This window comes from Mytilus californianus, unplaced genomic scaffold (assembly GCF_021869535.1).
Source record: "Mytilus californianus isolate M0D057914Y unplaced genomic scaffold, xbMytCali1.0.p SCAF_14, whole genome shotgun sequence".
NCBI lineage: Eukaryota > Metazoa > Mollusca > Bivalvia > Mytilida > Mytilidae > Mytilus > Mytilus californianus.
In genome coordinates, this window is record NW_026262626.1 from 35189094 (window position 1) to 35201729 (window position 12636).

General features: G+C 31.1%; 1 protein-coding gene across 1 annotated transcript; it reads left to right on the top strand.

Moving 5' to 3' along the window:
• Positions 1-654: 654 nt before the first annotated feature.
• LOC127724746 (sorting nexin-12-like) lies at positions 655-11325 on the top strand. The gene is made up of 4 exons (XM_052231843.1): positions 655-851; positions 2726-2821; positions 6408-6532; positions 8500-11325. Exons 1-4 carry the CDS (start codon positions 690-692, stop codon positions 8603-8605), a joined length of 489 nt encoding a protein of 162 aa, XP_052087803.1. The 5' UTR covers positions 655-689; the 3' UTR covers positions 8606-11325.
• The last annotated feature ends 1311 nt before the right edge of the window (positions 11326-12636 follow it).

The following is a 12636-nucleotide window of genomic DNA, read 5'->3' on the forward strand; positions in this document are numbered from 1 at the left end:
TTAATTTTTAACTTCAGGATGAAATCTAAAATAATGACGTCCATAATTGCTGTCAGTTTCCCATCTGCGTTGCCATTGTTTTGTACCCGAATTTCTAGCTGCCTTTTTTACATCCTGTTTCAGTGTAAATGTTATGTCGTTCATGGTTTGATGATAGTTTTCACTTTTCCAATTAAGAGTTAATATTCCTAATGCTGTTTGACTGTCCGAAAAAATAGATAAAGTTTCATTTGGAGTTTTTGAAAAAGAATCTATGAAATCAAGTACAATTTTTATTGCTATAAGTTCAGCCAGCAAGATTGATCCTTTGTTAGATACAAGTCTTTTAAATTTTCTTCTTGAATATCTATGTAAATTATAGCTCCATCACCACATGGGCCTGGATTTCCCAAACATGACCCATCTGTAAAAACGACTGTTGTGTTTGGTGTTTGAGATTTGAGTTGTTCAGAGATAATTTGTTTTCCTTCTTCTATTTTGGCTGTTGTTCTGGATTTTGAGCTGCCTATATTTCGCATGAACGTATGTAAATACAAGCAGATTCCAATTTAAATATGATTGGTAATCAGTCTACTGAGTGTATGTGCTCCAATGTTGGAGGGATCTACAAAAAGAAGAAGTGGTTAGCTCCCTTAATATTGCAAAATACGTCATTAGTATTTGTGAAGTAGGAGTACCTGTGGTACACAATGACCACTACACAATCAGCAACAGCTCGAATTCAGCCAAAGAAACAAACTTTAGAAGATGCCTATTCACCCCCTGCCAATTTCTTAGAGATAGATATTGCTGATCCTCAAACTCATGGGGTCGGGAAAAAACGATACACAGACTATGAAGTTAGAATGACGGTAAACCAACGCTCCGGAAGCAAAAGTCTTTATATATTGTGGAATATAATTTTCATTTGTATTCCAGTAAATGACAAGCGTTCAAAGTTTCTGAACAAATATCTGCTGATCATATTTAAAATCGTCATGAAAACTATTAAATTTCCTGTGTTGTAAAACTTTGACAATCGTGAAAAACATGGGGAAAGTGGGAGTATCCAAAATTACATGTAACTGTGCCATTATCAGATTAAGATGTTATGTATAATGGCTACATTGTGTACTTTTGGCTAGTATACAAGTATTGGTCCTGATTTAGGAACAGAGTAATAGGATTGTTGGACATACCACTCTTTATATTCCTTCTATTCTAACTGTAACATATACAGATAACTAGACACTATACCTTTTCCAAAATACAAGACAAAATATATTTATTATTATAAATATATATTTTTTTCTAAAAATTTTAATCAACATACATTTTTTGTATATCTTTGAAAAAAAAATCAGACACACACAACCCAGAAACATGTATCTTATTTCAAAATCAGTGTTTCTTCATTTTGTAATTGAAATATATTGTGGTATTTGTTCAAATATATATATATATAATGGCCCAGAAGCTCTTTTCACAAAAAAAATCTTATGACAAGAATTGATCCTAATTATACTGAAATGTCCGGGACTACTGAGTATTTTTTCTCGTAATTTTTGTTGTTGATATCTATAGCTGGCCATGTGAAAATTTCCAACAAATCTATGGCTTGCATGAATTATTTCTTTAATATAACATTGATATAAGGTATAGTTTCCAATGAAACAACTATCTACTAGAGTTAAAATGAAGTGGTAGTACAGAGTTCGCGAAAACTTATTTTGACCCGTCGGTCATGGGACCGACAAAGCATGATTATTTGTCAGTCCTACAAAATTTTAGCCAGTCCTACAAAATCTCTCAATTTTGTCCTGAAAAAAAATTGATAACATATTTTATCGAAAAATAACTTTATTAATATTAGTTTTATTCTTCGCACCCACAGGCAAATTAACAATGAAAGACCAGTTCAGGTCTTCTGATTGTTCTTATTTAAAGTCATCTTCACTATCCATTTCATCATCTGAATCACTTTCTCGGCTGTTACAGTATTTGTAGGGTTCAATCGCCGATTGTTTGCCAGGGATGGCTCTATGGACAAATTAAGAAGGCCACGTGTAGATCGCCGCTTTGGTTTGTTTATAATAAATCCGTAAACCAGTACCGGAAATTGGCAGCGGATACATCTGATAACCGATGTAAACACTTATTGGAAACAGTTGCGGTACATCTAATAACCGATGTAAAAAAGTGCCGAAATATGCACTACAACGGCCGTTTTTACATCGGTCATTGGGACCGGCACTAGCCTTCAAAATACTGGTCCGAGCCTCATTTTGACCGACAGGACCGACAGGACCGACCATTTTCGTGAACTCTGGTAGTAAGGAATTATAGGACACTTTAGGGCCTTCAACAATGAGTAAAACCCATACTGTATAGTCTGCTATAAAAGGCCATGACATGAAAAATGAGGAACAACACTAATCACAATACTCGTAAGGGTAGTTGCTATTAAACTCTATTTAGTAGTAATGTGGAACAATTCAAAAGAAAAAACTGACAGCCTAAAAACATTTTAAAACTATTTAAATCGGCTTTCCTTTATCCATTTGAAAACCCATTATTTTCAGTTAATTTAATCCAATCACATGGTACAAATGTGTTGGAACCATTCATAGATATGTTAATGCTGAGAATCTTCATTGATTCCTTTTAGTACAATGTATTATAATTCAATTTTATGCAATTCGGTTTGATTTGTTAAATAAATATACCTGTATGTATTCATTTTTAGACAAATTTACCTGTATTTAAAGTAAAAGAATCTGGTGTACGAAGAAGATACAGTGACTTTGAGTGGTTACGGAATGAATTAGAAAGAGACAGTAAGGTAAATATACATGTACACGAAAAACAAAAAATGTGGGATTTTATGATATATATATCAACAAAACAGCAACCCTTAACAGGGTTTCACATTAAAAGGCTGTCCCATTGCCCTCGACGTATAAGTCAGCATCCAACAAGTAAATCTACAGTGTCCAAAGAACAACTAAAAATTAAAAGTTAAAAATACCAAATCTACTAGTCTTAATGAATTCTCTTTTATCAACAAATCATATCAATCAGCCCTGACAATATCAGCAAATTTAAGTATTTTTAGTATTATCCCTTTTTATTTATAGATATTTTAAAAATATTGGCAATCAGAGTATGAATCTGTTCTGTTGACACATTTTTTGATGAACCAATCAGATCAGACCTAGCTATTTTTAGAAAACTATTTGAGACCTCAAGATCTGATTATTTATTTATACTATTTTTAAAACTTGATCAAAAGTAACGTAAAGGAAGGTAAAATTATATATACAAATTAATTTAACCCTGATATTTATTTATGAGCTTTCTCAATGTTCGGCACTATGTTTACTTTATTTAAGAAAACAACACCCAAAGTCAAGTTTAAGTATTTCACTTTAACATTTATTTTAATCAGTGTCCCGTCCAAAATATAATTACCAGAAAAATTTGCCTAAAATTGTTTAAATCTCCATCTTTGGACGATAGAATAAAACATTGATAAGTTGATGAAAATGAAAATTAGGCCATAAAAAAGAATATGTTTGTTTGCCCTAACCCTACCTACCCAGAAAATAGCTGCCTACTCAAAATCTTTTATTGCCCTGATGTGAAAAAGTTTTTATTAAATCAGATAGGCATGAAGACTAAAAAACATCTGACGCTTCAATTTCTCTTTGCCGAAAAAACAAAGAAAAATGCCTACCTACCTACCCACTGTCTCTACCTTTGGGTAGGGTTTGGGCAAACCAAAATATTTTTAAGTGTGGCCTTACCCTTTGTCACCCTTCAGTGTCTTATATAAATAAGCAAATTATCCGTAGGAGTTTGAAATTTTTATTTGAACTATCCGTTCTTAAACTGTGGAAGTCATAGGAATATGTGCTTGTTTCTGTTTGAATGATATTACATGTACTAACAATTTATCTTTTTCATTTTCTTTCTTGGAAACTTTATTTAAATATAAACATTTGAACTGCACACTTATACCTTACAACAAAATTATTTTCATTTACCTGTGTTTAAAGTAATTGCAAATGGCTGATATTTCTGTTCAAGCATATTGTTTTTCTTAAATTGTTTAACATTTCACAGCAGTATAACATGTTACTTTAATTATTCTTCCCTTAGTTTATTTATTTTGTATTTACATTGTATAATAGATCAAATTTATTTGTTCAGTTTATGTTCACTGGTGTTAATATGTCTTTGATTGAGTTAAGCCATTTCAATTGATATTTTATAGTGTGTCTTTCTATGTTGTGATGTTACACTATTGTTTCAGATAAGGGTGAAGGTTTGGTACCATTAAAACGTTTAAGCCTGCTGCAATTGTTTGCACCTGTCCTAAGTCAGGAATCTGATGTTCAGTTGTTGTCGTTTGTTGATGTAGTTCATCAGTGAAGTGTTTCTTGTTTTTTATATAGATTAGACCGTTGGTTTTCCCGTTTGAATGGTTTTACACTTGTAATTTTTGGGGCCCTTTATAGCTTGCTGTTTGGTGTGAGCCAAGACTCATTGTTGAAGACCGTACTTTGACCTATAATGGTTTACTTTTATAAATTTTGACTTGGATGGAGAGTTGTTTCATTGGCACTCATACCACATCTTCTTATATCTATTTAGTGTTTGTTTTTTTATGTAAACTCCATCATTGCTCATTGTTGATTGTAGCCTGGACAGGGCCCAATCGGTTTCAGCTTTGTGTCATGTCAACAGACAAATCGCCCTGGGACTCATTTCACAAAAATTCTTGTTAGTAAAAAACTTGTAAGTCATAAACAGTTCTGTATTACTTACGATCCATTTAAATCTTAAGATTAATTGTGAAAATAGTCTCAGGATCCCAGGCTAATCGATTACGAAGAAACCCACAATTTTTGTTTTAGAATGGATACAAGCCAGAATAATTCCAGAAATAATGCATGGTTCCTGGTTTCCTTATACATGTAGCATGTATAGTGGTTAATTGACAGTTACTTTTTTTTACATGGTAACCAGAGTTGCGAGTCTGATCTTATTTTCGATCTACTGAAGTCTCTGACAAAAGCTACTGTACATACAGTACTCATCATTTGGAAAAATCTGTTCAAACATTATACTTGATCATTTCAAACTATCTGGCGCCAGAGACAGTAATCACTGGAGGGTTTCGCCGGTTGACAGCTTTAAATGACATCCCTGCCATTACAGTAATCGCTGTCTCAATTCATGTCTTAAATTTTCATTATAGATATAGTAACATCATTATATTTTTATACGCCTGTTTTTGGGACGTATTGTGGTATACTGTCTGTCCATCCAAACCTCTGTCTGTACGTCGTCAACATGTCGGACAATAACTCAAAAACTCTTTAACCAATTTGCATGAAACTTTGGTGAATTGTTTATATCTATTGATGTGAGCTCCCTTTCGTTGTTTATAAATTTAAGATTATAAGTTTCCGAGTTATGGGGTTTTATTCATTAAAAAAGGGGGATTTTCCAGTTTTCGGACAATAACTCAAAAACACTTTCACCAATTTGCAATGAGCTCCCTTTCGATTTTTATAAATTTTGGATTTTACGTTTCTGAGTTGAGGGGTTTTATTCCTTAAAAAAAGGGGGGATTTTCCAGTTTTTGGACAATAACTCAAAAATGTTTTCAGCAGTTTTCATGAAACTTTGGTGAATAGTTTATATCTATTGACGTAAGCTCCTTTTCGATTTTTATAAATTTTAGATTTTACCTTTCTGAGTTATGGGATTTTATTCATAAAGAGGGGGTGATTTTCCAGTTTTCGGACAATATCTTTAAAGTGATTTGAGCAGTTTTAATGAAACTTGGTGACTGGTTTATATTTATTAAGATAACCTCCCTTTAGTTTTTCATAAATTTCTGATATGACATTCAGAAGTTATTGAACTTTATTCTTTGAAAAAGTGACAGACGTATCATGTGCTCGTTGTGCAGCTGTTTGTTCCACTTGTCACTGTAGGAACTACCAATGAAATATCAAGCGCTATTTCATATTTGAAAAATAAAAAGAAAAGGGGGAAAACTAATGATCATTTATCAATTGAAATTCAATGAGGAAAGCTATTCTGTTTATGCTATTCATCACTTCTACAAAATGTAAGATGATCTAACTAAATGTCTATTAATGCGTGCTGAATGCATATTTTTCACTTTTTGGGGTCATCATTAATCTGTGATCCATGCCATTCTTAGGAGCCTCTAGTTAATTTGTTTATTGACATGTTTTTCAGTGTAGTAGCCCTATTTCTGATTTTTGAAGTAAGATAGAAACATAAGTGATTAACATTTATAGATGCTGGCTGAGAGATAAAGCTTCTATAGACCTTCTGGAAATAAATTTGGACTGACATTTTTACAGTAACTTCACCTTCTTATTCAGATTGTGGTACCACCACTTCCTGGTAAAGCCCTGAAAAGACAGTTACCATTCAGAGGTGATGATGGAATATTTGAGGATGAATTCATTGAAGACAGAAGAAAAGGACTTGAACAATTCATAAACAAGTAAGCAGTGTATGATTATTTCTTTTGTACCATGCTATTAATTGGAATATCACTAAAGGAGTAGGCCCGGTAAGACCCCTTTTTGGCCCTAAAATATAGCGTTTTTACAAAGTTGTTAAATTGTTAATTTTTAGTTATTTATTGGAAAGTAGCATACTTTTGTTACATAAATATGGACTGTTTTTGATAATAAAATGGACATGCATCAGGTACTAGCATCATTATTTCATGCAAAAATACTGATATCTTCACAATTTAAACATTTGTGCTAATTTCAAGACGGTTTTTGTCTGAAATGGAAGTGGCCGCACTTATGTTCATTCTTAATATTTAAATATATGTTGTAATTAATGATAATACATAATATATATAAATGTTGAGAGTGAACACGAATGTGCCCACATCCATTTTAGACAAAAACCATCTGAAAAGTGACGTTAAATGGCATATTTGATAGATTTTTCATATTTAAGCTTGAATTTTAGCGTTTTTAATGACCAATCAGTCCAAATCTTTAACAATAACCAATTAAATCGAATGATGTAGACACTTAAGTGTTTAAAAAATGTCAAAAATCTTTCATCAGATGTACTTTGAATTTTAGGCCGAAATTAGCCCTTACCGAACCTTTTCCTTTAACAAGCACAGCACAATTTGAAATAAAATGGCCTAAGACAATTGTTTAGTTTCGTCTGGCTTTGACACAGTCAAAAAGCGATACTGAAATATGCTGTTTCAGACGGGGCGTCAAAAATGTATTAGTTTGTGATTAGGTCAGTTTATGAGGAACCACTAATAGTAGGTCAATGATATTTGGAATGTGGTTGTGTTAGCATTGGCACATCTCATTTCCATGGAGATTATTTCGCCCTGTCCCCTCAGTCATGGTCTATTGACTATGAAACTTGCTTACTTTACATGTATTAGTTTGTGATTAGGTCAGTTTAAGAGGAACCACTTGTGGTAGGTCAATGATATTTTGTATGTAGAAGCAGTAGCATTGGCACATCTCATTTCCATGGAAATTGTTTGACTCCACCCCCTAAGCCATGGTCTTTTGACTTTGAATGTTTTGCATAGTTTACATTCATGTTAAGTTAGTGATTAATAGATCAGTTTAAGAGGAACCACCAATGTTAAGTCAATGATATTTGGTATGCAGATGTATTAGCATTTGCAAGTCTTTTTTCCATGGTGATTATATGACCTCACCCTCTCAGCATGGTTCATTGACTTTGAAACTTTTACATTGTTTACAAATTAAAGTTTGTATTTAGGTTACTGTAAAGGGATCCACTTATGATAAGTCAATGGTATTTAGTATGCAGTTTTATTAGCATTGGCATTTCTCATTTCTATTGAGTTATTTGGTCCTGCGCTATAAAGCATGGTTCATTGACTTTGAATGTTTTGCATAGTTTACATGTTTAAATATTGCCATTTGGATTTAATATATGCATTATACTATGAAAATTACAAAAAGGTTAGACTTATTTCTGTGTCAACAGTTTATTTTTATGGAATACTTAATTTGTGGTTTAAAAAACCAAGGAGACTGAATATGAATTAACTGTCTCTAGTGAAAAGCAGAATGTAGCAGTTGTTATACAGTCAATACCTTGGTAAGCTGCAGTCTGAGTGACGTGACATAACTATATAACTCATCCAAGGTTTGAGTCATCCGAGGTCACATGTATATTGTGTTCTTCCTTTCAATTTTGTACTTTGTGTTGTCAGCCTGTCATGTAATGGTAGAAAACGTATTTAATATCCTGATCCATATGCATAGATAATACATGCAATATTGAAAAATAGTTGATTTCATAAAAATAAAACAGAATAGACAATTCACATCTGATGTTTACAAAGATAAGTGAGAGACATTTCAGCGTGTGCATCCTATTTTTTTTAGTTTTAATAGTAAATACAGTTTTCATATGTCTATGTGCACTTTTTTCTTATTGCAGAGTTGCTGGCCACCCATTAGCACAGAATGAAAAATGTTTGCACATGTTTTTGATAGAACCAGTGATTGATAAGAACTATGTACCTGGTAAAATAAGAACAACTTGAGGTCACCAAAAAACACCATTTTAATGTTGTGAATATTTCTGTACATTTATTCTGTTTTATAGAGTTAGACTTCGTATAATTATGGACATACTTAAAATGCATTACCTTAGCATTTGGTTTTTCCTTCAAATTAGTGTATTTAAATTTTGACAAAGAATGAGAAAGAAAGGAAAAAATATAACAAAAAATCTATTCATAATCAATTTCTTTTATTTTTATATACATATTAGCACACAAGGTCTTGCATGAAGAAAAAATGAATGATTGCCAATAATTATCGCTTTGTGTAAACACGATGTACATTCACAAGTAGACTTTTGTTTACTTTTTTTTTTTTTGCAATTTATCTGAATAATATTTTAATTGTAAAGTTAATTATAATCAAATAATATATATTATGTGTATGTGTTTTATAAATATACTTGCTACACTGTAATATCTAAATGATTAAGTTCTGATTTACCTAGATATTATGTTTACTTATGTAAATTGACACATTTTTTGAACAAAATTCTGATTTACCTAGATATTATGTTTACTTATGTAAATTAACACATTTTTTTAACAATAATCTCGAAAACAAATGCATATCACTGTGGGCGGGTACATACTAAAACATTGATTTTATATTGGTAGATATGTAACAAAATGAAGATACTAAATTGTAATCTCACTTTCACAATAATAAGAAGTTCAATTTATTCAAGATTATTTACAAGATGACATTCCATTATCATTTGTTTCAAGATTGTTTTAGTTTTAAGGTTATGGCTTGAAACTATTTATTTATACTGACATTTTTTGTGATTAAAATATTATTATTCAAAAACTTCAGAATACTTGTATACAGTAAATCAAACTAATGTGATGGTCAGATTCACTAATATCTTATTGTTTTCACTGTAAGTTTTATTTATAACTGTTACATGACAGATACTTTAAATTCACAGATTTTTGTGTGCATGTATTATTGTGTATTTTAAACAATTGACACAAATGCTAGATTAATTAGGTATTGCAACTTTAGAAATTGCTGCATACAAATAATTCTATCACAATTTGAAATGTGAGTTTATCCTATTGCAATTTTAGAAATAACAAAAACACTTCAAAACTTTTTGAATTTACAGTACTGTAGTTGATTTATATGTAGTAAAAAATTGATATTATCGATTAGGGGAAGACATTTATTAGGTTTTACCCTCATGAAATAAATGAACTTACACATACAATGAATATAATCTGTGGAGATGGATTTTAAAACACAATACATGCTGGAAATTTTATTTCTGAATTCATGATCACAAAATGTAAACATTGTTTACGTACAAGCTATCCCACCATTTACGTTAATGATCAATCTGCATGATACATGTCCTTTCCAGCACAAGCACTAAAATAATAAAATAATGTTGTATATGCATTTTAAGTTACAATACACTTAAGAACATTGAGGTAATCACAAATGAAACAGGATGATTGCTGATGATAATTTACTATTGCCAGGTATACCACTCTGAACTCTGTTAATATAATCATGTGGGGAAACAATTGTGTGTCTGTACAGTAGATATCAGCCAGTTATTCACTACAAGTATGTTTGCGCAAGGAACTCAAATATTTCCTTGAAACCCTTCTCATAGGGCATTATCATTTTTTGTTTTGTTTGGGGCCATAATAACAAGCAAATTATTTTAAGTTCAGCATCAAAGTTAAGTATAAAACTACCAGCATTAAGACAAATAATGTTTTGTGAAGTTTGAATCAGTTTTTTATTGCTCCTTTTGAGTTAAAATTTTACTCTTGATTCTGGAGAGCAAAGTTTTTTCAATGAAATATATTCACACAAACTTCATGGGAAATGTCCAGTTTAGATATCTATTATTTTCTTGCAAGTATTGAATTGGTAAAATTGGTATAATAAAACTTGTGATTCAATGAAATATTTTAAAGCTTCTGTAGGCCACAAAAAAAAATAGCTTCTCTGGTCAATTCATTAGAAATTTATAATTAGACAGGTAGACGTTTTATTTTTTTTTTTAAACTTCCTTGCATGTCACCAACAAAAATGCAATCTTGATTGACAGATTTTTTCTTATTACACTGGACATCAAGTTTGAAAAGCTTTAAACTATTGACATAAAAAAAATCTGTTGTTTTTTTTTACATAGATTGCTATTTATAATTAGGAACTGGAATGTAATCTAGAAATGACAACTTTTTAGATTTTACCAGATGCTTATTCATTGTATTCAGGTTTTTTTTACTTGACTATGTATGAAAATAAATTCATATGTTTGTGTATTGCTTTTTACAAAACTGGTATTTTTCCCTTACCAAATTACAGCTGATACAACATTTTTTGTCCACATAATGTAATGAGATTTAAGATTGTAATTGTAAAAAGATGAAATTACATGGAATCATCTTGACCATAGAATTTTTTATTTGGAAAAACCTAAACAGCAAAGAAAACAGTTGTCTGTCAGATGTACTTCATAAGTGAAGTTAATGAAGATCAAATTAACAAATGGATTTTGGAAACATGTACAGGTTGTTTTTATTGGTATTGATGAAGTTTAAAGGACATAAAGAAGTGAATAATTTGTTGTAGAAGAAAGTGATAGAAAATGTTTTGTAACTGTTGTTTAAGGTACACTGTAGTCTTTTCTCAAGAGATTATTTTATGAAGAGGCTGAAATAAATATTTATTATTTTGATTTTGATTTTCTTTTCAATTTACCCAATACAAGCTTCTGTACAAATGTAATGCAACAGATAAAAAGCAGGTCTTTCTAAGAAGTGGATGCAAGTAAACTGACACTTTAACTTGTTTTATTATGAATTTTTTTTTATAATGAATTAAAGGAGATGTGGGGCTACATAAATTGAAAAATTGCAGAATTTTTAGTTTTTCTCTAACTTAAGTTTGCCTCAACCAAATTTTATGAAACATATACACAATGCTTATTACCACAAAATAAAGATCAAGTTTGAATTTTAGTGGGGTCACTTTAACCATTCTCGAGTTATGCCCCTTTATAAATGGAAAAAATGCAAAATTTTTAGTTTCCGTTCTCTAACTTAAGTTGCCTCAACCAAATGTTATGAAACTTATACACAATGTTTTTTACCACAAAACACAGATCAAGTTGAATTTTGGTAGCATCACTTTAATCATTATCGAGTTATGCCCCTTTATAAATCGAAAATTGCCAAATTTTTAGTTTTCGTTTTGTAACTTAAGTTTGCCCCAACCTAACATTATGAAACATAATACACAATACTTATTACCGGTACCTTAAAACTCAGATTAAGTACAAATTTAGGTAGCGTCACTTTTATCGTTCTTGAGTTATGTCCCTTTATAATGTTGTATGCAAGCTGGGGCATCATCTGTGTCCATGGGGACACATTCTCCATTTATTTCTTAATAACTGCTGTATGCATTTATTATAGATAAATTTATGAAGGTATTATAAGAACAATGTGTGACCAAGATCAAGATGAAATTGAATTGGTATTTAATTCAGATTTTCAGATTTTTTTATACGCACTCCAAAATTTTGATGGGTCGTATTATGGTATACAAATGTCGTCTGTCCATCTGTCTGTCCGTCTGTCCGTCTGTCTGTCCGGCGTAAACATGTCACATAGTAACTTGAGAAGGACTTATCCAAATTTTATGAAACTTAATATAGTTGTTTCTTATGATGGTCAAACGATCTGTATACTTTTTGGTGAAAATAAGATTAAAACTTTTTGAGTTACAGGACTTAGTAACTAAAACAGGTGCATGTTTTTTTTCACATGTCGCGTCGTATCTCAAAAACGATTTATGATTATTGCTTAAAATTTTACACACTTCTTAGTTAAATTAATCTTAAGATCTGTATACTTTTTGATTTTGATTCAAAATTTTATTTTAGAGATATTGAGTTTTTTTGTAAAAAAAAGGGGGGTTTTCGCATGTCACGCCATATGTCAGAAACTATTTATGATTATTGCATAAAAATTCACACACAAGAAGA